The sequence below is a fragment of the Lissotriton vulgaris genome, chromosome 3_2 (genome assembly GCF_964263255.1).
Source record: "Lissotriton vulgaris chromosome 3_2, aLisVul1.2, whole genome shotgun sequence".
NCBI classification, from domain to species: Eukaryota; Metazoa; Chordata; class Amphibia; order Caudata; family Salamandridae; genus Lissotriton; species Lissotriton vulgaris.
In genome coordinates, this window is record NC_141690.1 from 85,920,610 (window position 1) to 85,948,088 (window position 27,479).

Sequence of the window (27,479 nt, forward strand, 5' to 3'; positions counted from 1 at the left end):
TAAAACTCTAGTAAATAACAATCCTGATCAGAGCATAAAGGAAAGAAAGGGCTCCAACCACCTTGCACCCAGCATCTGGACTCTAGCTGCTTCAAGTCTTGCCCCAATTGATGCCACCCCAGTCCTGGACCCTTGGAAGTGTGCCTGAAGATGATCTGCTAGGCCAGATGTGGTCCTGTAAGCAGAACCGATACAGTACAATGCATCTCCTCGTAGCCCCATGGGAGCACCCTGGAGCATGTCCCTGCCCGCAGTCTTCCCTGAACCACCGCTGCATGTCGCATCTTGACACATGTCTTCGCATCGCAGCCCCACAGCTTTTCAGGACCGCCGCTAGGTGACACATCATCAATGCGGGATCTTTCAATGCTCCGCAAACCAGGATTGAAGGCACTTTGTTCAGCAGGCTTAACTTGGTCCATGTATCTAGCCCGCGCTCCTTCGAGGTCAGCCTGAACTTGCGACCAGATAACCCTAGTTGGCGCTTTGTGCTTCTACACACTATTTTCAAGTAAGATTTTTCAAACTGCATATCTCTGGTTCTACTGATTAGATCTTTGCCATTTTGGTCTCAAATACTTTATTGCATTTTACACCATTTTTCTCCATTACTGTGGGAATTTTCTTGTGCTGCGTTTTCACTTTGCCGCTAAGTTTAGCCTGTCTACTTGTGCAAAGGTACCAGAGGGTGAAGCACAAGCTAATTTGGGGTTTGCTTGTGACTTCACCCTGCCAGGTATTATGGTTGTTGCTTGAGTAGAGTTTAACCCCCCATCCCACAATCAATAACCCAATTCACTCTGCCAGGTATTATGGTTGTTGCTTGAGTAGAGTTTAACCCCCCATCCCACAACCAATAACCCAATTCACTCTGCCAGGTATTATGGTTGTTGCTTGAGTAGAGTTTAACCCCCCATCCCACAACCAATAACCCAATTCACCCTGCCAGGTATTGTGGTTGTTGCTTGAGTAGAGTTTAACCCCCATCTCACAACCAATAACCCAATTCACTCTGCCAGGTATTATGGTTGTTGCTTGAGTAGAATTTCACTCCCGTCCCCCAACCAATAATCCATTTTCAAACAATAAGCAAATACTATGTTCTAAACTTTATATTTAGAAACTCTTATAACTTTCAGAGAAATGTTATTACGCTGGCGTACCAGTATTTATTTGGCAATGGGTTATATGTGAAATTGTAGCGCATAGTGTAGGCAGAAGAGCCACATTTTCCCATCTCACTCCAAGATATGGGTTTTGAGGGTGCATGAAACAAACTAATTGGGTCAGCACAATAACCCAAGTTGATCTACAAAGCACATATCCCCTTGGGCTAACAACAAACCCACCTAATGCAGACACACAAACAACAGCTTATATCATGTAAAAGGGAGTTGTTACCTTCAATCTGATAGGCTGCCGTGGATGCTCCCCATGCAAACCCCACTGGGAAAGAGGAATTGTGATGCTTGCTGCATGAATCCATTTGTAGAATCGCCTGCACTTATAACCAAGTAGTGGGAAAGTTCAACTCTTTCCACTTTTGATCTTCAGTCTTTGATTGAATATGGGACTGTATCCAGTTGAAAACAGTAAATAGAAATAAGCTATTAGTTATATATAATTGACATTTAAATATCCATTCAATGCTATTTAAATTAATTCCATTGGCTACATACCCGTCATGCCACATGCAGATTTCAAGTACTTAGGAGATTTATTGTTATCAATTCGTCAACACTTAAAGACTTTACTCAATTGTATTAAGTTAAACATTTGTGCACACAGATCAGGGTATTTCTGATTCAGCTGGTTAGGCAAAATAAGGCGCTTAAATTTAGTTAACTCTGGAGAACGAAGCAGGAAGCTAATCGTATTAAAAAAAATACACTACCTGGTCCTATCCCCTGGTTGCAGGGGTTCACCCCTGGTAATGCCCTCGAAAGCGCTGCTGTCTCTCCTCCTGGTTACTAGTAAGAGCTTGCTGGCTGGCGGTGCCAGTGGAGTTTGCCCTGCCTCGTGTGCAGGGTCTTACATTTCACACTGGTCACGAGTTCTGATTGCTTTATAGACCATACAAATCTGACAACAGCAGACCTTTGCACAAAATGTGCTCTATTAATAATAAGACCATTGTACGCAGTTAGCATGTTTCAGAAGGCCATAAAATGTTAAAAGCATTATTTTGAAAGTAGCAGGATGTGCAGCCAGCAACACAGCTGCAGAATGAAAATGCCAAGCAATTATTTTTTATCACTAAGATGAAGGAGCACAAGCCCCACCACGAAGCCTTAACACAGGTGTGTGTGTTTATCATAGTGGTGGTTGGGTCACTGGGGAGCGAGGGCGCATCCCAACAAGAGAGTGCCCCCAAACTAAGAGATCCAGAGACAGGCAGCGTCAGCAATGATGACAAAGGATCCCTTCGGGCACGTCTCAAGCTGAACAATCATTTTCCAACACATATTGTGCATACCATTGACTTGCTTCAGTATACTTGAATAATGCATGTGTATATGTGTTTGGGAGCAGGATTCTCTTTACATCCGATTAAGGCTGTATTCATTTCTTGCAGCAGTAAGAAGAGACTGCTTTTACTTTCCTGGCCCATGCTTCACCAAGGCTAGGGTAAGATTAGGAACGCATTGATAGAAGGCAAGGCAAGAAGGCAGTATGGTGGTGGGAGTCTTATCACCCGCGGAAGTGCAAACCAGCAGACCCCACTTTACGGAGAATCGATATCAGACTGAAGACCCCATATTCATCTCCGATTATCAAGAAAGACCAGGACATTTTCCACTAAACAAAAGGAAATAAAAGAAAGACATGGATTCCCCCAAATAATGAGGAACTATAGAAGTGTTAAACTAAACAGAGCAAATCAAGGACGATAGAATTACTGCGCAAAAGATTTATTTTCCCGGCACCTGAACTGAGATTATTACGTGGATGCGTACTGGAGGACAATATGTACTAAGGTGTCTATGACCTTCACTCCCCGTAAAATCAATCTTGTGCACAGCTACAGACAACAAGGGGCATTCAAAGAGAGAAAAAAATACCAGTGTTATACATATTTCGACGATATTCTACAGATACTAAAAATAATCAAACAGGTTTTTTGAAAAAATCAGAGTCTACGCTTCATCAAAATAAGTTAAAGTTCATGTTGTACACCAGTCTATATGTAATATACGAATGATGGTCACCTGACGAAGGCCTTTTGGCCAAAACGCGTTGTGTTCCATTCTACCGCATTTGCCTTCTTCACAAAACTTTTCCAACGACTGAATATATCGTATAGCACTTTTTTGTATCTGTGTTGATATTGTTTTGTTTTCTGTCAATATGTGTACTATATGTCATTGAATGTTATTAATGTGAATTACATATGTCTTTTATGAACTAAGTGAGATAAAAATGATAAAGAGTTCTTTTCTATATCAAAAAATACAAAAAGTAAATAAATAGAATGAAAAATAAAATAATCAAATAATTTTGATATATTACTGTCTCAGCGAATTATTATTGTCTATTACATAGAATTTGAAATAAGGTCGAAATAAGGGCGATATAATTATCATTGGTTTGCTAATCATTTTCTTTCTCAAATGGTGGGAGTCTTATCTTCATCCTAGGGATGCATGCCATAAAAAACTAAGAAACCCTGGAAGAGGTACCTTGAGGCCTGGCCCTAATCAGGTCTGGCCTACTCAATTATCCAATGTGTTGTTGCGTAACTTTCCTGATGTATATCTGTATCTACAAATTTACACTGCTTTCTCGGCCAGTGCATTTGAGCTGGTGTTGTCCCTCCTCTGCTCATATGCTCTGTCATTATGGGCTATTTAGAGTCTGCCAGCCTAAGTAGCCTCAGGATGCATCACAGATGAGTCGAACACTGATGTGTGTATTAGCTTGTATCTAATAGGTTAGGGCAATGTGCCCCTTTCCTTTTTTTCACCTACATTTGCTCAGGTGACTCCATTTTTACCTTGGGTGCCTCGAATTTCTTGAACAAAGCGGCAGTCTGGCATATGTTTTTATCAAGAAATGTCAGGCCTAAGAGAAGTATCAAATGATCCAGGAGTGTTCATCGGAAGATTACTGGCTGTGATCGCTGCCTCATCCTTTTCAGCAGAATCGATACTTCTTTAATAAGCACATATACACTACAATAATATGTTATTTATGTATATGTTATTTGCAAGCCTAAAGATAAACGCACTGGAAAAGCTGAGTTGCTGCAGCACAATGTCCCCTCAGTTGCATGTAACAAGCAATGACTGGGCACTTAGCTGCACTTCTTCGCTGCTCATATTCATAGGACGGATTACCTTAGTTCTCGTCTACATGCGCAAAGAGCCACCTATATATGTGACTGCCTGCGGACAGGGCTGTCAGTGCCTTGAGAAATTAATGTGCAGTCTTGCTCAATGTATATTATCAGGCACAGTAGATGAGATGTTCCTATCTTGTTTATATTATGGAGAAGTGGGGTTCAGGTTGCGCTCTACCCTTTGGACCAGGGGTCAGAAGCAAGAAAAAGGCTGAAGATGGAGCTTTGAGAAACCCGAAAGAGATGCGGGATGGCCGAGACTTTTAGTCCACACAACATGCATGGCTGGTTTTTTATGTACTAGATTGATTTGTAAATCATACACCAAGCCCTTTCCTTCCTCTATACTGACGAGATAATAAAACATTTAAAATAAAAGGATCAGGCTATCAAAAACAAGGTTACACGATTCCAGTAATATTATTTCACCAAAAGATGGGAGCCCCGCGAGAAAGGAGACACCTACAATTTAAGGTTGGATGCGATAAGAGTTTGTTCTGTTGAACGATGCACAAAGCAAGTAAATTGTGGTGAATAAGACTTTAATCACGATGAGTAAAAAACACACCATCAACTGCCAACAATGGAATGTGGATAATCCCAGTGCAGGAGTAGAACCTTGTAGTAAAGCTCTATTAAAGCATTCTGAATTCTACACAAACAATTACAAAGCATAACATATTAGCTCCTGTTTTTTAACAAATAAAATAAAACGCAATATAACTAAAAATAGAGAAAGAAATAAACTAAAAACAATAAAATAAGTTGTAATGTACAATAAGACAGCAACAATACCAAAAAAGAATTATACCAAGATCACTTGAATATTTAACACCAAGTCGATCGTATGTGTGAACTATGATACCAACTTACACGGCACGTATCTCGTATGAGTGGAACTCCTTAATCCCACTTCAGTGGAGACTTCACTCGACTTAAGCAAGCTGTGGTTGTTGACATTCCTGCTTTACTACATGACATCAGAGTATCATCTTGCATTTTTACAATCTTACCAATATTCCACCAAAGACCACCCTCTACCCATTGCAGCAGTTCCACATACTTGTTTTACTTTCACTGAATCTCCTTTTTTATTTTTAAAAACTTTAATTTCTTTACTGAGTACCTTTGATGAATTGCTAATATTAACCCCTTCGCTGCTCATGACGAGCTCAGCTCGTCATGCAGTACACTGGTCGTGTGCTTATGACGAGCTGAGCTCGTCATGACCCATGGGATATAGGAACTTCCAGCACAGGAGGGGAATTGCCTTAGCAGTCAAAGTGTTAACATCTCCATCTGACAAATTTTGAGTCAGTACAGAACCTAATCCGCACTTACTCAAATCCACTGTAATGTTACAAGGTATGCAGGGATCATAGGCTTTCAATGCCTTGGGATTTGCCATTTACGATTGAACTTTGGTAAATGTATCCTGGCAATCTTTATCCCACACAAGCTGAACTTTGTTCCTCAACATGTTAGTCAAACTTTTCTTTTTTGTTGCATATCCTGGAATAAATCAGGCATTAAACTCACACAGTCCAATAAACAAGCATGATATGTCTTTATTCCTGGGACTGGGGCACTCAACCACTGCCCTGACTAGCCTCAGCCTTGAACTACTGGCTTCACACGAGATACTATGTCCTAAAAATTCAATGTCCCTCTTCCAGAACTCACTTTTCCCTTTTTACCAACCCCACCACATTATTCTCAAAAATGTAAAGTACTACTCTGGACACCCTATCATGATCTTCTAAGTGTTTTGCGAAAATCAGGACAATGTGCTAGAATACTAGGGCCCCTTGAATATTTCCCAACCGCAATTGCTGAATGATTTTCTGAAAGACAGAGGCATATGCCAGCCCAAATGGTATTCAGAAAAATTGAAAAGATCCAAACGGCGAGTTGAAAACAGTGTAATCATGGGAAGATTATTCCAGCATCACCTGATGGTATGCTGACGCCAAATCAATTCTGCACAACCATTCCACCTCTCTTAGCTCTTCTAAAAGATCACTAATCTTGGGTTGTGGATGGGAATCTACCCAGATTTCTCTATTGAGACTCCTGAAATCAATACGTAAACACATTTCTCCATCGTGCTTACGGGCACAGCCAGAAGTGACATTTATCAAGTTCAAGTTTTCAGTCTTCCCTGAGACTAAATGGAACATATGTAATGGAACATATGTAATCTGGTTCTTAACTTTGGGAAACTCATTGTAAATCATATCTGATGAAGATACGTCTTTGATAGCCATAACTTGTACAGTAGCACCTGGTTTGAGCACTATCCAAAGTTATTTGAAAAAACTTTGAGAAACTCATTGTAAATCATATGTGATGAAGATAAGTCTTTGATGACCATAACTTGTACAGTAGCAACCCTGATAAAACCACCGTAAAATATTGAGTCCTCTAACTGCTACATAAATCTTCCCTTGGATTTTGCATCCTTTGAATTCTAAGATGTTACCATCCAATTCTATCTTCCTACCATCATACGAAACTAGTGCAATATCAGGCGTGAACAACATCCTTCACCCCATGTCTTTTGAAATAGCTGGGACTTCACCATCGTAATACGCACTCCTGAATCCACCAACAAATGCACAAATGTATCTCCCACCACTATGTCAACATGGGGTTCTACACACTTGCTCCGATCACAGCTGACCACTTCTTCATCAGTCACCACTACCATCATGTCCTGAAATTCCTTTACTATGTTATGTTCAGTTGGGCAGTCCTACTTTACCACATCTATGAAATGATACTTTTTTGGCAGGACACCCTTTGCGTTCCTTATCATATGGTAGATTTCTGCATCAAAAACATATGTTGGTACGTTTGAAAACCTCTTCTCTGTATTTTTGGTATCTTACGTAAAGGATGGCTGTTGGTTCCAACCCTAACATTCTCTTTTGAAGGTTGTGCACCCAATTGTTTAATTGATAGTTGAGCCAACTCCACACTTTTAGTCACCTAAATCACATCTTCCAAAGTTGGATCCTCAATTGTTAATAAGTTTTGTTGATTTTGTCTGTCTGAACAGTGACCAATGACCTGGTCCCTTACCAGTTGATCATAAAAAGCTCCAAATTAGCATGCTAATATATGCATCAACATTTTATCTCAGTATCTGCGTTCTTTTGAAAAATGTATGAGGTAATACTACTATACTGGATTGCACGTCAAACCTCGTGACTAATTATTTTATTACTTATTCTCAAAAACAAGTTTCAAAATTATTTTATTACTTTTGGTAGTCCTCTAACTCATCCCCCTCAGTCAAAACTACATCTGGAAGAGATTTAAAAACTTCACTACCTTCAAACCCTAATAAATACAGTAGTAAGAATTTTTCTATTTCTGGTCTGAAGTAAGACGCCCAGATCGCTCCAAGATACATTTCAAAGGCATCAAACCATTATGTCCAGGGAATGGTTGGATTGCCTGGCGACTTTAAGAATGGAGGAGGAGGATTTGCTGATTACATGTCTGTATGCACCAACTAATCCCTCAAAGCTGAATGCAACACTTACATATACATAAACTCGTTACACCAACTAATCTCTCAAAGATGAAAGCAATACTTACATATACATAGACCTGTGTTACAATACTTAAATTATCAAGAACGTAATGAAATTGAGCTTTAGTACAACTCGTTGTGAAAATGTGTTGCTGAATCATGTGGTGAAAAACAACCCTGCAAGCTAGTCCAGGTACCCTATTGTTTAAGAGCTCTAACAAATGCTGTTGGCATCAAATTACGCATATTGTGATTAAAATGTACTGTTATAAATGACCTTAAGAGGATTGTCATGGATGTACAAACCATGCAGGTAATATTTCTCAAATTGCAGAACGAACACCAGCCTTAATAAGCTGAATGAAAATATGCTTTCAACTACCGGTGTGCATGTCACCTTAGCAGTTTGCGACACATTCAAATGGTTTTAATGTACAATATTGTGTGCGCGTCACCGTTGACAAATTACACACCTGTTTATTTGAGTAAAATAAGGTGTGTGCATCACAGATAAAACAAGCCACGCCTGTTTAATTGGAGGGAAGTGGCGTGTGCGCCATCGTATAAAATGACAGGCCTGGAAAGTCAATGTGGGCGGAGAGGTGTGCATGACACTGAGATAAAATCTGTAATGGAGACTGATGTGCGTGTCACCATTGATTTCTTATCTCGAAGATATGCCGAAATCTGGATTATTTTTCTCCTGGGTTCCAGTTACCTAAAATGGCATATAGAAGGTGTGTCACATTTCCAAAGCAACGTAACCGAAGTAGCGTGGAATTGCTTAGTTGCTAATGAGTACTGGTCGCTAGTTAACCAACACTTGTGACGCTGGTCACAATTCTGCATGCAGAGAAAATAGCCTGATTGATCGACCACCCTCGGAGGCACCCAATAGATTCATAGCTACAAATGGCTGTTAGAAGGTACTTGTGCCGCCCTGGACGAGATCTATACAGTGACGTCTGCAAAGTTGAGCCACTCGAGATACACCACAAGTCGGACCATCAATTTCCTCATAACACTCTAATACAATATTCTGAATTATACTCAGACTTAAAAAGCATAGAGTTATTCCTTACTCAATGCAAACTGCCATTCACAAATTCTACCACTGAGGCTAAGATAGCTGATGAACCTAAAAAGTTCTGGCCTGGACTATCCCACATTTTGGCGCAAATGACTGTGTAGAAGAACATGATGAGGGAAGTTTGGTTTGAAAAACATTATGTAAAAACAGTCTCCCTCATGGAAGTTTATATCAATCAAACGGTTCGAGAATTGCCTCAGTCAAATTAATTTCACATTTTTTACCAACAATCATGCAAATTTACTAAAAGGCTTGCTTCAGTTCACTGCGACAACACCAGAATGTTGTATTGTGCCATATCTATTCAGCATTGCATGTTAATGATAATAGTGCATGCGCATATGTAAAACATAACTTGCAGCATGCAACACAAGCGTGATGTACACTCAAACAGCATTGAATCGTGGAGCAAAAAATAACTACAGTACAAATCCACCAATTTTAGTGGTGGTGAGTCAGTTCAGAGGAACCACCCAGGACCTCTGCAGGTGAAAACGAAGAGTACAGACTGAGAGGAAGGAAAGTCAGGACTAGTCTGGAAGCGAGGAACCAAATGGTAATGAAGGAAGAAAAAGATGCAGTTTGCAAATGAGAAGGTCAAAATCATGAGTTCTGAGTACAAAACTTCCACGAACAAGCTCTGTAAATTCTACAATTGCCCCTGGGAAAAAAACGTAATTGTGGAGTGACAGCCTAGAAAAACCATAAGTGGTCAATTGCAAGATGACTATAAAAGAAATGTTTAAAAAGTGATGTGACATGATGCACTGAACAAAGGAGTAATTGGAGGAAAAAATAAAGTCAAAGCAGACAACAGGTGGGAGATCCGATACCCAGGAAGGATTCGCTGCAAATGAAGAACAGGTAGACGCTACTATTGCATCAGAAACGTGATTGGAATTGAAGGTACAAGCATAGCTGGTAAGAAGAATGAACCAACACCAACGAAGAATGTCCATTAATACAGATGTAGAACTTACAGCCTTTGCGGTCACATTCCAAGGTGTCTTCACTTTTTCATGTCCAATTCTATATCCTCTAATACTTATCCCTCAGCGCCAGTAAACATCCAATGTTGCTCGAGAAAATTAAACAATGCAATGGATACATGCCAAGAAGAAGGGTTTAGGGGTGCAGACATGGCATTTATCTGGATTGAAGAAGTTACAACCATGCAAACATTTAACATGACAAGTCACACTGGGACAGTAATTAATCAACCATCTGAATGAAAGTGTTTATCATTTGGGAGGCATGGACCAGCAAAATGCCAGTCTTTCCACTTGCACAGAAGATAGTATTTAAGAAAAGTGGTAACATAAAAAAATCAGCATACAACTTCAAAGGAAAAAGATATACACTGCAACCTATTGGTCATAAAATCAGTGCATGTGTGAGGTCCGTCAAAGGTCATCGTCAAACAGTGTTCCTTTCCAATATGTTTAACGCCCTTTCTAATACATTTAATGCAACATGTGACACATTAAAATGGTGTTTTTTTTTACTGGTCATGGACATTTATTTTCATAACTCCATTAACATTCTAGCACATCTTTAAATGTAAGCTGTCACTGATGATGTCACTTATGTAAGGCATGATGAAACAACAATATGCAACATCTATTGTTCATCTTCTGCCTAGGTGGAAACAGTACAGCAGACAAATGGGACAGACGTTTCTGAAAAGATTTCCATGACACCACCAATAATCAAACCATGTAATTGCTAGAGACTACAAAAAGCAGCCTCATTACAAGTGGCCCAGAGCGGTATCCTCAAAGGAGGTATGCCCCAGGGTCATTCCAAACTGACTGGTCTCTCTGTCTTTGGAAATACCAAGTCCACAAATGCCAGAAACACCGAACCCGTGTACTGAGGTTCACAGGCTGTGGATAGTTGCTGCACCTGTGCCCTCCTGCCCTGGTCCAGCAGAATGGTGGGAGATGCAAGTGATCCTCCCTTTTCTCTCCCACACCTGGTCTACTCTACACCTAACCATCCTGACTCCCACATCATTTGCCTCCACAAAGCCCCATACTCATTCGCCACCTTATACAAGCAGGTGATAAATGGATACGGATTTGAGGCTGTTACTTCTCACAGACAGGTATTCCCGGGTTTATGTGTTAGTTAGTATTCAAGGGTAAATAATGTATAATTCCTAGGTTTAGGTCGAGATGCAATCCAGAATTTGTACATTTACCCACTCCCCTGTTTGCCTGGTTTAATTGCACCGAAAGTTGGGGATTTCATAATGCAGGCCTAAGTCTCCACAAAGAAAATACAAGCACCTATGGAATCAAGCTCCGCGTCAAACTAAACATTGATGACAGTGACAGCCACTAATAAAGCGGTGCCCCAAAAATTGCAATCCATTGGGATGTCGACAAAAACACAAAACGATCCCACTGACTTTAAGAACAGGATAACTGATTGTCAGACAGACACTGCCACTGCTTTGAAGATCTCTTACCATAGGTTCATGCAGATTTTGAAGCATCCAAAATAACCAAAAGCCCTTGAATGCAGTGTCCAAGGGGGCAGAGTACTACAGCACCTTTATGACAGGAATGGAGCATGCCTGGCAGAACAGTAAGGTAGCCCTGCTGGGCAGTGCAGCACCAAAGGCCACTGCGAATTTCCTGCTACTCCATAAAACTGTTGGATAATTGGTAGAAGATTTTAAGAATGCAATGGATCAAATGACTACTGACAGTAAGAAGTCACTTATGATAATGAGTGGGAAGATCAGCTAATCAGGCATGTGTGATACATGTCTTGGCAGGTGTACGCTGAACATAAATGCCCAGATACATAACCTAAGGGAACACAGCCATGGCTCTGCAATAAGCGGCCCTCAGGAGTTCTCCTGAGTTTCAGACCAAGAGTGAGACAACTGTCCATAGCTGAACCACTATCAACCACCGAGGCAAAGCAACGATTACACCAACAGCATGGAATTAAGATTACTGACTTTGTGACAAATGGAATACAGTTTACATGTTGAAACTGAATTCCTTCTTGAAAAAACGATTTAGCAAAGTATTGTTTTATTGCTCTTCAGTTGACTAAGGATCATTGTGATATCATTTGTACTTGTGAGCTGTGTTTGATAGATCTATGCCAGTTTATATAAGAGAGACACAGGTTGATTTTGTGACTCTACATTTCTTTTTATTACTTTTTTTTATTTATAAATATGCAACAAAGAACAATAAGTGTAATAATGCTAAACAGTGTCACGCCACCTTCCACCCTCCACTCTCCAATCTAGAACAATATACATTTGCCGCAAGCGGGGAGACCCATTTACTTTTAAACAGTAATCACAGTTAAGCTTTCAGACTTAATACTGGTCTTAATAATAAAATAAAATACTTAAAGTGCATGTACATAGAGTACGGAACCATAAAACATTATTATACTACGATTCTCAGGGAAAATTGTATTAAATATAAAGTGAACAGTGCTTCTGAGTAAGAAAAGCAAACAGACGACATCAGACAAGATTAGTGTATGCCGAATATCGGGTAAGGTCGATCTGCTAGTGATTAAAGTGCAAAAGTACAGTCATCGGGTTCAATAAATAAACCTTTCAATTTTTTAAAGAATGCAACTTTTCTGTCCAAAAAAAGTATTTAAAAAAAAACTAAAAAAGGATGAGCTGGGAGTTTGTCTGGTTAAGCCACCTAGATAGGGGTTCTCAAATTACTAAACCCTTTTTTTTTGGCCAGGATACCTTTTTTTGCATAGATAGCCTTCCCAAGGTTGCAAGTCGCAACTACTCGATCCAACCACTGAGAAAATAAGGGGGGATTTCAGTCTATCCATGTCGATGTTATACATAGCCTGTAAATTGTCATGGCAACAAAAATTAAAGCCCCACCACTCTTCCTATTGATCATATCTTGAATACCCAGCAGGATGGTCGTAGGGGTTAGCTGAAGACCACGTAATAGGACTACCCTAAGAAAGTATGAATCTTATTAAGCAATGGTCCAAGTTCTACACAGGTGGCAAACATATGAACAGAGTTGCGCTAAATTCACGACATCTAGGACAATGTGTGTCTTTACCGGTCACCATTTTGCAATTCTGCTGGGTATAATGTATAGGGAAAAAGCCCGTTTTCTAAAACTGTGCCTGTAATTTAGCAGATAACAAATCGCTCTGAGCGAATCGCAAAGTTAGATGAAAGACGCTGTTAGAAGTGAAGAACCGGATTAACCCACTTACTGGGTCTCGGCGGCGAGGGAACCGCCCAAGTCTTCCATACCCTCCATACGTAGTAAAAGGAGACACAGGAGCCTTCGTCTGCAGGAGGGACCCAGATTTATTCAAATAGCCCGGGCTATGGAACAGAGTCCCAAGCTCGTCAGAAACAAAACAGAGGAGGCTGCTGCTTTACTCTGCAGCTTACAAGCCTTTTATACTTTTTCATCTCAGTCTTTTAGCTGTTAGTTCATTGTTCAATCAAGGCAGTGTTTGTAGTTTATAACCAGATCCAGACGACGTTTGTAGATGGTGACCTGGTCAATGCTTGGCACACAAATCATTGTTCACTCGGCTTGATCAAGGCTCAGTCTTTAAGGTCATTGTTTAATCCCCTTGATCAAAGCCCGGTCTTTCAGGTCATTGTTTAATCACCCTGATCAAGGCCCATCAGTCAGACCATTGTCCAGATAACCTGATCACGGTGTCTAGGATGTTTACCAGTTTGGGAGCAGGAGATGGAAAACAAATCATTTACACAGGGTGTGAGTTTCTCATGGCTTTCTGTTGAACTGCAGGAACAGGGGGAGTGGGGGGGGGGGGGTTTCTGCGACAGTTCCTGCGCAGAAATGCAGGCTGCAAGATGGCTGTTGTCGTGTTAGTTAGATTTTCCTCGGGCATCAGCAGAAACGACTAGGTGGGTTGTGTGGAAGTGTTTGACACGAGATGGCAATGAAAAAACAGTGGTGTCTTGGTACAAATGATGCCGATCAGAAGAACACTTTTCCTCAGAAGTATCCAATTTTTGTTGCCAATTGCTTGCAATTTTGTCCAAGTCGTCAGGCATTTGGCTATTCAGTATAAAATAGGTGTTTCCAATACAAGGTGTGATAGGCTCGTTTAGTCTATTAATAAGATCATTTTGCACAAGCCCCGTGGGCCGACCCGCCTTGCCTACCAAAAAGTCCCTGATAGCAAGATATTTGAAAACCTCACTATGGCTCAGGTTAAATTGGGTTTTAAGATCGTTGAAGGGCTAGATTCCTTCGGCCGAATACAAGAGTTCCAATTTTAGTATGCCCAAATTGAACCAGTTCTGAAGATATGATCTCCCAAAGATGGCAGGCAAGTTTGGGTTGTTATTAATAGGAGTATAGTGGTTCAATCTGCCTAAACCTAAGAGCTTGCGCACAGCGGAAAAGACCCCAAAGGTTCCCATCAGGGTCTTAAATCTGACCCTCTTGTAGTACCCAACTTACCGCCACAGGCAACCCCAGGCCTCGGACCCAAGTAATAGTTCAAAAGGAGACGGGCCCTGTTGTTAAAATAGAGGGTTCTTCTTGCATCAGTATAGTACAATTCTGCAAAACGACGGCCCAAAAATATAATCTTACATTTGGGAGAGCCCAACTCCGTCTTTCATGAGGGAGAAATAAAAAAGCAAATGATCTCCTTGGCTGAGAGTATGCCCAGATAAATTGAGAAGAAAGCCGTTCGAATCTCTGCAGCATTACATTTTGTGAATTCAAGGGGGATAGCTCTAAAAAAATAAATATGTTTGGGGAAAAAAATCCTCTTGAGAATATTACTCCAGCCCACTATGGTCAGATGTGGATTATGTGGATTATTAACCGGTTAGGTGCTCTTTTTGTCTCTTTTTGACAATTAGGTCAGTGTCAGCCACAATGTTTACTCCTAAGTATTTGTCCCTAGGGACCTCTCTGCTGTCTATCCATTTAATTTTCTCATTTAAGATTATCTAAGTCTTTCCTTTATTTAATGCGTACCCAGAGATCTTCTCAAATCCTTAAGACTCTCGCTCTATATCAAAAATATCTTTCTCTGGGTCCGGAGTCACCAAGGCTGCATAAGCCATCATTTTAGTTTCTAAACCAAGTCTACTTACAGCCAGGATTTCTAAATTGTTTAGAGTTTTTTTATGAAATGATCTCTATATATGGCAAAGAGCAGCAGGGACAACCCTGCTGAGTCCCACGTGGGATTTAAATCTGCTCCATTAGTTGCCCGTTTATTGAAATCCTGGTTGTAGGGTTAAGATAAAAGGCTTGAATAGCTTGAATAGCCTTGGGCCCAAAATACATCTTCCTCTTGACGCACCAGAGAAATTGCCAGGACAGCCGATCAAATGGTTTTTCAGGATTGAGTTGAATTAATGCAATTAAATTCCCCGTAATCTGTGCCATGTCAAATAAGGTGATGGTCCGCAAGATGTGGTCTATAGTGCCTTTCTTAGGAATGAACCCATGCTGCCACTTAGAAAAAAGATGGTCACTTGTGGAGGATATCCTGGATGCGAAGATTTTAGAATAGACTTAGGAGTCTCCATTGATGAGCGTAGTTGACCGATAGGAACCCATTTCTTGAGGTGATTTATCTTTCTTTGGGAAGATTATAATCTTAGCTGTTGACCATGAAGTGGGTGGAGGGGCATCGTTAAAGATTAAAACAACTAAGGTAGTGAAAAAATCATTTAGCTAAGAAGATAAGATTTTATAAAATGCTACCGGGATGCAGTCGGAGCCAGACGCTTTAGCTTCTGGTAGATTTTATAATGCTGTAGCGATTTCCTCCCATGATGGAGGGTCTTCTAGTTGATGGTGGGCTTCTGCACTAAGTTGCATTAAAGGGACTAAGTCTAGGTAGTTAGTGATCCCTTCCTGCCAAGATTCCGGTGGGCGGAGTCCTCTTCTGTGTACAGGCCTTTATAAAAATCCAGAAAACCCCTCTAATTTTATTCAGCTCGCTATTGATCTCCACTGTGGAAACGTGTATCAAGTGTATTTCATTGGTGGTAACCTGCTGCCTAGTCCTAATGACCAACTGATGGCCAATTAGCTCGCTGCACTCGTATATTTTTTCCCGAGCTGAGGCCCATTTTGCCGCAACTTTCTCTGCAAGTATTAACCAGATTTCAGCTTTAATGGCTGCGGCTTCTAGATGTGCTGTTTCAATTTCAACCCCCCCAACTAGACCTCCCCAGTTAGTTTCTCTTCTCCATTTTTCAGCTTGTTCTGGAGCTCCAAGATCTGTGCTTTTTCTAGTTTATTTTTCCTTATGGAGTACCGTGAGGTCTCCCCGCGGATGCAAGTTTTCAGCGTATCCCATACAACAGTAGCTGGGGCAGACCCAGTGTTTCCTTCAAGGAACTCCTGAATCCAGCTTTTCATACAAGCCTGGTAACCAGTATCGTACAAAAGTGCTCTCTCGAAGCTCCAGGACGAGATTTCTTTGCGGGACGCCAAGCCTTTTATATCTAGAATAAGCAGATTTTGATCTGACAGATATTGCAGGCGGAGGCAATAGCACAGTCACAAATCCGAGATGACGAAACCAAGAAATATTCTAGCCTTACTGGGATAGAGGTGCAGTGCTGAGTAATTTGTAAAACCCGTCTGATTTGGTTTGAGATTAGCCAACACATCGATGTGCCCATGAGCATGTATTAAGTTTCTTAAAGCTTGGTGTACTTTTGTCTTCCGGACTGTATACCTCCACTGATTATACACTCTCCAGTTGCTGGGTAAATTGATATTGAGGTTCCGCATATAACAACTGAGAGAGGCCAATGGGCTAATTCCCCTGCGATCCAATTAATTACCCCCGGGGTCATCAACAGTGCTCCTGTATATGGAGCATAAAGTATAGGAAAATTAGATTGACAGCCGGCTTTCTGATATAACCCATCTCCCAAGAGAGTCGGACTTCATACGAGTGGATTGTAGTAAATGATTCAGTTGGTCGAAAAACCCTACGCCTCTCACCCGCGCTCCCCGAGATGTCCCCCCAATTACTCAATACCCCAAAGAGTTTAAAAGGTGTATCAGCGATCCCTAAATATGTGCTTCTGGAGGCAGATGACGTCGCTCCCCAGCAATCGCAACCAGTGGGACACATTGTCAATCTTCTGAACGTCATTTAAGCCACAAGTATTGGCGGAAACAATTCTAAAACTGGTTGGATTATTCATGTTAAAGTGTTTATAAAATTAAAAGAATGAACAGTATTAAAAGTGCATCCGAAATATGTCTGATGCCAACCAGTGCAACTGTACACTTAGTGGCCCTGAGAATACCATTATCCTGATACAGTGACACACACATTTTTTTTTTACTTTTTCAAGTTCTGCTCTTTTTCCTACATTTAAACTTAAAGTGACTACAAATAAACAAATTAGAACTAAATTCCCCCCTAGCACGACCTTACCTACCCTACCCCCAGCCCACCATGCCCCCACCCCCTTCCAGATTGGAGCAATCAGGAAAAACCTGAATGATGGTCACCTATTGTAAGTCCCCGCCACCTAATCACCCGTTTTTATCAGACGGAGGTTTCTGAGTTTTGTAGGCCAGTAAAAGCCACCATAAAACCATTAGAGAGAAGAGAAAAAATAACTAACTAAGTGCCAAATTTATCAAATAGAGTATTAATTAACTGTGCCCCTTTCTTGGCTTCATTTCTTCAAGGAATTCTTGTGCTTTAATTTCTGACATGAAGGTGCGAGTAGCCCCATTCAGAATAACTTAGTCTAGCAGGATTCATTAAGAAAACTGGGGCACCCAGCTGCTGGAAGGGGACGAATAGTTGGCGAAGACGCCACCTCTGATCTACCGTAGTGTGGCAAAAATCAGGCTTTGTAAAAAAAGACACCCCATCAAAGCCTTTTTGAGAATTGGGTCGGGTCTGGTCGTAGACCAACTGTCTGAGCAAAAGGTTCCCAAAAAACACCAAAAAGGCCCTATGTTTTTCCTCACTGTAGTTGCTGCCATCACGCTGATTCTTCAAGTTGAAGGGGAAGCAGTAGGCTTGTTGCACCTCATGGTCCCAGGTCCAATCTGAGTTTGCAGGATTTTCACAATGAAGCGCAGCGGATCAGACATGCTTTAGATGTAGCTCAAATGTATGCAAGGTTTTTTAATTTTCAGAGGATTCAAGCAAGTAAAGACGTGTGTGATTTCGTTTCTCCTCATTGGTCAACCCTGTGAGTGTCTATCACTGTGGTTGTAGTCTGTGTAGATGCCATCACCATAATTCTGCTCTGTACATAGTCTACTCTCAGCAAGGTTTAGACATGTGTCTTTCCATCCTTACATGTGTGGAATTGGCTATAGCACAGACGATATCCTTCGCTTTTGAAGACTAGCGCCTGGAGGTTGTGAGGTCCTGTGTTGTAAAGGGCAAGTCTACCTTTAGAACACTTAACAGGGATGCGAATAAACTACTGATGCATATATGCTTTATTAGGAACCTGATACAAGCAGGTGTAATACTGGTATTAATTTGACATTTGATGGGATTGTGAACTAACTACCAAACAGTCTCACCCTCATTTTTTGTTTCTTCCCTATGCAGCAGTCCTATGAGGGAAATGTGTGACAAATTGCACACCACTTTCGATTATGCTTTTATGTCTTCAGGGGTTGCCACAGTTTCCAGACCCCACTATTCCCTTTAAGACTACAATACAGGTTCTATCTCTCCACCACAGTTCTGCTATGTCCCTACACATTTCCATGTCGCTCTGCCCAGTTCACTGACTTCTTCGCCGCCAACCAACTGTGGCTTTCTTTCCGAGGGGCCATTTCAGCTTCGCCACATTCCACCCACTCACACGTCCCTTACCAGGGCCTTTCATGACCATCTTAGTTTTTGCAGAGCAGGAGGGAGGCCACACTCTTTTGCTCACTGCTTCACCACCAAGCTTCAGTTTGAAGCAAAACTTGTACTGTACAATGGAGAATCGTTTACCTGCACTAAATGTTTATTCAGAGGGTGTTGGATGACCTTTTAAACAACAGGATTATTAAAGGATATCGATTGGGGACTTAATGTCCGGCAATTTTCCCACTACTGCAGCCACACTCTAGAATCCCCAATTTTTATTATGAAGGTGTCCACCATCACCTCAGGGTTTATCGGGAATCTTTTCCTCCAGTTTTAAGGTCCCCCGCAGACCGGGAGCTGCTAAGCTGCAACAACAATTCAGCAAATCCGTGAAGCTTATGCAGCTGGCACCGCCTTTGAATAGTGCCCTCAGTCTTGTAGCGTGGTGTGCGCAACTTGTGGCACAGAATGTGAAAGCAGAAGCACCAGGGCCTGCCACTGTGGGCTAACCCGGAAGTAGCTTGACACAAACCCGTTATATATAACTATCTTTGTAATATATTTATTAAAACTCTATTTCCACCAGTGAATTATATTTTTTATCAATATTCCATTGGTGTATCATTGATTACTGTAGCATTTTCCTAGCCTGGGTTACAATTAAATGACTTTTATTCAAAAGCAGACTAAAAGTAGGCATATCCCACATTTGCACATTACGTACCACTGCTTTGTGGGCTCCGAGGCACTTACTACTTTACTCGGAGAAATTAAGGGCTATAGTGGTGGGAATACTTTAATATGTATATAAGTGGTGGTGTAACAGTAAACTGCAGCCCAAATGGGATATTTCCCTTTCTAGCCACTAGTGCATTTCTTGTGCCATGTTATTGTGGCTTTAGTTATAAGGTAATTGGAGTTAGCTCGATTTATACCATGTTTTTGTATCAGAAGGCATGCACTGGGAGGCATGATAGAAGTCTACAATTGCTCAGAGTTAAGATGCAAGGAGAACCTAGCTCAAAGTAATGAGGATACCATTCACAAAGATGCTTTCCTTACACATCTTCTAGATCACTCGAAGGAGTATGGTCACTTGTGTTGCTGAACATAAACTTTCACTGCACAAGATTAATAATTCCTCTGAAAGACTGTGGAAATTGGCAAGCAAAGCTGTAAAAACAGGGGTTGAACCCTAGGAACAAGGTATTTGATTCATTTATAAAATCATAAAACATTGTGTTTTGTAATTATATATTTTTGTAATCACCTTTAGGTGGGGGTATATTTGATCAAAACCATTATTTAAATAATGTGTCCACAATTGCACTACTGCTGGGTACCCTTCCCTTTTGGAAATGAGTTACCACCCCAACACGGGAGTCGGTAACTTCAATGGTTTGCAACCGGAATTCTGTTCACAAAACCACTGATACACTGGGATCCAAATTACAATTTGAAGGTGACACCCACAAAACATCCTATTAGACACGACATCCTTGGAGTGGAATTACCCCAAACGCTTTTGACTTCCCTTTCTTACTTTGCTGAACTCTTTTTTTGTTCGATTTAAGAGTTTGTGCACTTTACCACCGCTAACCATAGTTAAAATGCTTGTGCTCTATCAATAAAAAATGGTAAACTTGGCCTGCACCTAATTGGAACACTGAAATAGTTTCCACTTCTCTCAACTAACAACCCAATTTCTTACAAACCCCGTACAAATTGTGATAAGGTATCCATTCAGAAAGACATTTCTGGAATGTGTCAGAAATAACCCACTCCTAAAATTGGTTTAGTTACATATTGTGAATTGGAGTGTTTGCGACCACTAAAATGTTTCATGCGTGTGGCTCCTGGTCTTTTTCTAGAGGTGAAAGTCTTCCAGTGAGGCAAGGGCCAAGACTGAAGCTGATGAGAGTCCCTCCACATCAGATACGTTGTCATTGAGCTCCTATTAAATCTGTTGATTTAACAGCAAAAGCTTAGACTGGGACATAGCTTGACTTGGTTTCTGACAAGGTTGCTTCACCGCTCAGAAGAATTTGCCATCTTGCCCTGGTACACATTTTACTTTTGCTTTAGTCACTTTTTTAGTTTTCAAAAAATCCTCCAGTGGGCCAATGCTAGAAGAAGCAGCCGGACAGGGCTCCACTGAATCTGTCTTTCCTGCCGACATTGGATGCAACCTCCCTGATCAAGCACCTTATTCCAGCTCCAGAGATGGAAATAATTACTGAATCCCACTTTTCTCCAACAGCTGGGACAGTTCCCCCTGTCACTCAAGCATCCTTCATGACCTTAAGGTAGGCTTCTCGGCACCAGTTTAATCTCCAGCCAGGGTTTCTGCAGGGTGCAGTCGCCTGTGGTCAGGTGGGCCCTCTTCGAATCAGGAGTCCTTCTTTCTATATCTCTAAAGCAAGAACACAGGAGGTTAGCGTCCTGACCATATCATAGCAGTTACACTGCCTGGGTGCAGGCAGGAGTAAGGAGTCTTTCTTCACATGTGGCCTTCCCAAGTCAAGTAATGTTCTTAAGAGGAGGTAATGAGGTGTGAATCTTATCCTGTGCAAACACTATTGATTAAAGAATCTTCCCTTCCACAACCCTCTCTACTTTATCACCATATTCAGCACTTCCTCTTTGCTTTACATTGAAAATACCATGAAGCCCTAAATTCAAAATGGCTACCCCTTCTTCCACCAGGAGGGTCTCTGGCTCTTCCTAAATCACTCCCCTATGAGGTAACATCACCTATGTCAAGGTCAAAACTGTTACTCTCTCCTGCTGAAGTTGGAGCCTTAAAGTTTTGGAGGGCCCTGAGAAAAAATCGGATCAGATCATGAGAGCCTAATTTGGCACCTCTAACTCAAAAGAGGTAGTGTTAAGATTGTCCCTTCTTCTACCAGCTCTTTCTGTTCCACTCACAGATGTCTTTGTCTGCTTTGAGGCTACTTGTTGATAACATCCCTGCTCTCCAGGACCCAGAAGCATAGCCATTGTCAACAGAAGTCTACAGTTGTGAACTCCAGCCAGGAATGAGAATTGAGCCTCTGAATGTGAGATGAATGGCAAATCTTTTTTAACCAGTGTCAACGTTCAGTATTCTTTATTTGGCCAACTGACTGTAAAATGTTTTTGATAGTACTGTCTCTTTTCCCCTTGTTCCTGCCATTCGGGTCTTTCAGTGTCAAAATGGGCCAGGCAGGAAATCATGACATATTTGCTGTGGGTTTACTTTCCTGGGATGCGCTTCAATTTTATCACAGGTGGTCTCACCTTTTCCACCCAAAGGCCCTTTCTGGATAGGAATTTCTTTCTCTCACAACATTGGTGTAGTGATGCTCTGCTCTAGGAGATATGTGTTGCCATCTGCTTGCGATGTGCGTTTCCTTTGTGTTAGGAGAGCCTCATATGAGTTATTCATGTAACTCCGGTCTCCCCTCTGTAAAGCCACCAGGTCTCTACCCACCAGTGTGGAGTTGACTTTCTATGTAGGCCTTTTTATAGTTGGTGCTTCTGAAGTCCAACCCCTTAGTGGATGAGGGAGGACCCCAAAGGCCACCACCCATGTGTCAGTCTCTTGGGGTTCTGGTTGGATTTCAGATATTCAGCCTGTCAAGGTTTCCCACTCCTTACTCACTCATCAGAGAACTGTCCGTTGTCTGTGGGGCCAAAAGGATGCTTTCTTTAGGGTCTGATCCACCCTCACGATAGTAGTGGGTTCACCTGTGATCACTCTCCAGGCTCACCGTGCTCTCCTGCTCTTCTGGTGGCTAGGCTTGGCACCTCGACTCATAGGGTCCCTCTTTTCCACCTTGAGTCTCTTTGGCCAAGATTTAGTTCATCCTAATTCACAGATGTGCCATGTCTGACGCCCTTTTCTGTGACATTCGGTCCTTTGAAATGGCAGTGGCGGGAAAATGCTTGCATGGTCCCTGGATCCAGTCCTCCGGCATAGCTCTGCCCCTTCTGTGATGACCTCCTCTGCTCTTCACCACTACTTTATGGGGACCCATATAACTACCACTGTCCTTTAACAATTCCAGTGCGTCATGCGTCCCCAGGGGACTCTGATGCTCATGGGATTTGGTCTGGCTTCTTCTACTTTGCCGCCCCTGGTGCAGGTCAGAATTACCTTTGACCTGCATTCAATCTTTATTTATGCCTACAGGAGCAAGTCCTCTCCCAAGTTCTGCAGCCCTCCCTCATTGCTTTCTCCAAACCTAGGATGCTGACTCAGCCCCTTGTAAAAATATTATCTCCCATGCCCTCCAGTGGGCCCCTAGGCCTGGGATCGCAGACACTGTTCCCCCCTCTGATTCATTTAATAAGCATAGTTGGGTCTGCGACTATTGTCAGCCCCAGTCTTCTTACACCATTTTCTCCTCACCGTCTGAGTTAGAACTGTGTTATTTCTCTCCAGCCCTTCTCCATGTTCATTTGTGAGATTATGTTGTGTTGTTCCCTTTGTGGTTTCCCGTGGTGCCCCTGTCTCTAGCGGCTGCTGTTTGGGACCTCACTGTGCGATGAGATTTGTAGTTGCCTTTGAAGTCTGGCCACAGCCCTCTCTCACCCTGTTTTGGCTCAGGAAGCAAATTACATTTTTTATAAAGATCATTTTGATTAATTTCGATGGTGCCTTCCCAAACGGAGTCACAAATTTAAATCTTAATTATGCCTAGGCCTGTTCATGTATGTAACGTAAACGTACAAAGTGAAAACAGGTTTTGAAATGTGACAGCACACTATTGCAAATCTGAATGTGCCCCTATCTTGTATATTAAATGCATTACTCTGTGGGTTTACAGGGCACACTTTTGGGGTGACTTATTAATAGTTAAAAATAGGTTTTCCTCCATGGTAAAGGCACTTTAGACTGCTAGTGCCACTGCGGTTATTATAAACTGCAGCCCAGCCAAAGTACCAATGTGGTCCTGGAAGCCATATATTTTTGTCACGTACGTGGGTGGTGTAAGTAAACACTGCAGCCCACGTATAACTTTTAACTCCCATGCATTTGGTGCATTTTCTGTGCCATATACCGTGGCCTTGCAGGGAATGTAAATAGACCAAATGGGTGAAACCAATTTTTACAGAACCATTTTAGGTCCAGAGCACAAGCGTTGTGGCTAGATTAGCAGCCCTGCAAAGTGCCTCACAAAAGGGTTAGACTATCACAGTTTAATGTGGTGCTCTGCATCACCACACTAAACTGCAGAGTTAAGTGCACACTATGCTGCCAGCCGAGCCTCTATGCTGTACAAGAACTCACAAAAAAGTTGGCACAGACTAAGACATGACCTGGGGGCTCAGCCGTGCTAGCAGCATTCATCACTCAGCCAAGTCACTCTCTCAGCTGATGAGACATCACATGCCTGGATGTCAGACAAACAACACACAACAACAAGAAAAACATCCTAGAGTGATCAGATCACCCTGACGTGCACCTTACCTGAATGATGCAGGGGTGGAGTCTTGTCTTGTTGTATTTCCGGCAACTGACGCCACCCCCTCACTGCAGCCGTCAGTCAGTGTCTCAGTGAGTGAATGACCGAATACTGGCAAGCAAAACTTTTTTTCTTGTTGAAGCACGCGCTGCAGGCAGTGAAGTGAGTAAGTGAAGTTGGAGCCCTCTGTTTAATTTGGCTGAAATCCTGCTGGCCTGGGCTCCCAGAAAGACATTGCTGCAACCCAGACAACTGTATAATGTCATCATGTCGACAAGTGACACCAGCAGAGCACCATTGACTTCTGAGGCACCAAATGGGAGCTCCGAGGACTGCACAGAGTGACAACACACTGACTCTGGATGACGTTTGCAGCAGCCCTGAGGTAGTCTAAGAGAGATCCTCTGCCCCGCCTACAGCACAACGCCAGCCAGCAATCAGCAGCACAACAAGCACTGGCAGAGACCAGTGGCAGCTCCACAGCATTTCGTACTGGTAAGTGGCCACGCAAGTCCTGGAGCCCATCCTGTGCAGTTTAGGCAAGTAGCAAAAGTGGCCATTCCAGCCCTTTTGAGAAGAGTCTCTACCTAACTCTTACACTTTCTGTCAGTAGCTTTTTATCACTAAACACTTTGCATGCTGGGACTTGTAGTTTTCTATTTCTTGTCGTACTGAATGGGTATGATACAAATCCTAGCAGTTGAAGTACACCGGGATTAAAAATAAATAAACAACAGGACTTTGTGGTCATGTGGGCGGCTTCCTCACTGGCGCTATCGGAGTTTGGGGAGCTCCTTAGCATGCGTGACCTTCCATTACAGGTTCTCTGCAACAGTTTAAAGATATTTTTAGTGCTACTTTTTGGTCAAAATGGTGCAATTTCTAATATTTATCTCTTTCTATGGACTTCATTGCTTGGTTTTGCTTTGAAGAAAATGTCACTCAAAGTGTTAAAAATGTGGTCACTGAGTGTCACTCATAAGAAGTACATAGGCATCATAGAAATGTCATGCATTAGCAATAAAAAAACTTGGCAACCATGGGCTGGCCTTATTTTACTGGCACAGCCAACATTTTAATGGCCCAGACGCTACAAAAATCAGGACAATCACCTAACACCGGATTTTTTTCCATTTATCAGTGTATACTTGGAACTGTATATACAAGAACAAAGCTATTGAAAGTGTGTTCCTCGGCTACCGTAATGATCCCTTACTGCACACTATTTTTGCTAGTATTAAGACTAAGAAAAATTGGGTCAACTAAAAAGCAAAAATTCTAAGGTGATCCTGCATGAATGTAATATTTCTTGCACTGTTGCATCCAATCTTTTTGGGAGGACCTGGAATATAATGTTTAAATGTGCCCTGCGACCTATGACCAACCACCAGCAACGGATTGGTAACGCAGGGACTTGGGCAATGCCCGAGGGGCCGGTATCCGAATTCCAGCCGTGTGCTGCTTTTTTGAGCAGCCCGGGAGGGCGATTTGGGTGGTGTCTGCGTTGTTGGATGCCACCAGCGGCCCAGTGGGTGCCCGAGTGGCCTTTCTGGAGAGAGATGGGCGTCCATTACCTCCCTTTTATCAAGGGGCAGAGGCGTCACTCCCTTAATCTCGCTGGGGCCGGCCCATTAATGTATGCATATTGAGCGGGAGCAGGGGGGCCTGAGAAGATGTGGCCTCACTTGTTTCAGATGTGTGTTTCACCAATGTGAACTAATCTGTGCCTTTTTTTTACCCCCCCTACCCCTACTTTTTTTATAAATACATTTTCGCGAAGCAGTGTTCTGCGGAAAAGCAATATGCAAATGTGTGCCACCTTTTTTTGTGTGTCCGGGACGATTTTTAATCCCATTCCAACCCTGGTAGCCACCACAGACTGATAACTTTTGAACTGCCATACACTGCATTATTATGTTACATAGCTATTTATAAACAGGGTATCCTGCAATAAAACAGACTACACTTTTCCTTCCAAATAAAACACCACAAGTGAAAGTGAATTCGCTATGCTATAAACGAAGAAAGACTGTTACTAGCTTAACCCACTTGGGGGCACTGTTGTAAAAAAAAAAAGCCTCAAAGTATTTCCAAGTGGGACGAGTAACACCCCCATATCGTTTTTTGCGAATTATATAGCGCGAACGCGAGCCGAAGGAATAGCACCGCTGTACAGGAGCACCAGGTACAAAACCCAAGGTCACATTCATTTTGTTTTGTACTTGATAGGCAACTGAATACTCTGTGGTGTCGCGCTCTAGCCTACGGCCGTCAACGCGATGACGCGTTAAGCACGTAGCTAGAGCGTGAGACGCGCGCATGCGCAGAAGAACAGATTGAAAGGCGCGAACAGTGTTTAACGGCAAATAGCGACTGGAGCTTGCAGTAGTTAGACGCTCGGCGCTCTATGGCAGTGTATCTTGTTCTCTTGTTAAATAAATTACAAAGCAACATCAGTAAGGCTCAGTGTACTGTCTGGGGACCAACATACATCATTACAGTGGCGACGAGGACTGGGAGCACCCCACTGTCTCCACACTGCCTCACTGGAGATCGGCGACCTGAGCTCCAGACAGCAGATCCAGGCCTATGATGACCCAGCACATGTAACAGTGCTCTTGTGACCCATAGAGCGTGGCAGCAGCATCTAACCAGTACAGAGGGCTGGCGTGTGCACCTACTTTCAAGCAGCTCGGCAGAGGAACCAATCGCAGACCACCGAAGCAAGGTCAGTGCTGTCCCGGAGTGCAGAGGGTCCTTAAGCCAGTGCCCTGGCAGCGAAAGGAGACACCCAGAAGACAGAGGAGGGCGAGCATTCCCTCAGCCTCCCGCAAGGTGCTACAAATAGCACACCAGGCAGCCCCAGAGGCCCGGGAGATTCCACAAGAGGGTTAGGATCCCCTAGTGCGCCAGGCAGTCCAAGAAACCAGCCAGGGGCACCCAGGACGCAGCCCAGAATGGCCAACCAGGCATCTGCTCTGACGGCTCCCGTCCCCTTCCTACCCAGACCAGGTGAACCCCAAATGAAGTGGGAAGACTGGAGGGAGTACTTCAGGAACTACGTAGAAGCCTTGGAGGATGAGAACGGAGAGCCATACCCCAATGCTCGGAAAAAGAGGCTGCTACTGCACAACCTGGGCCCAGAGGGGGTACGTGTGTTTGCTAACATCGTGCCTAAAGAACGGGCTGCAACAGAAGATGACGTCTTCAAAAACGCTTTGGAAG

General features: G+C 42.5%; 1 protein-coding gene across 5 annotated transcripts in view; it reads right to left on the bottom strand.

Moving 5' to 3' along the window:
- The window catches only part of LOC147725355 (cytosolic beta-glucosidase-like), a 564,555-nt gene that overhangs the window by 376,927 nt on the left and 160,149 nt on the right, over nucleotides 1–27,479 (bottom strand). For 2 of the 5 annotated variants that reach the window (XM_086964029.1, XM_086964028.1), the window contains one exon: nucleotides 1,402–1,573. In XM_086964029.1, the coding sequence (XP_086820155.1) occupies nucleotides 1,402–1,486 (85 nt within the window). In that variant the 5' untranslated portion in view covers nucleotides 1,487–1,573. Of the gene's footprint in view, nucleotides 1–1,401; nucleotides 1,574–1,894; nucleotides 2,043–24,259; nucleotides 24,368–27,479 lie in introns of those variants that run through there. The other 3 variants (XM_086964030.1, XM_086964027.1, XM_086964031.1) reach the window with 3 other exon arrangements.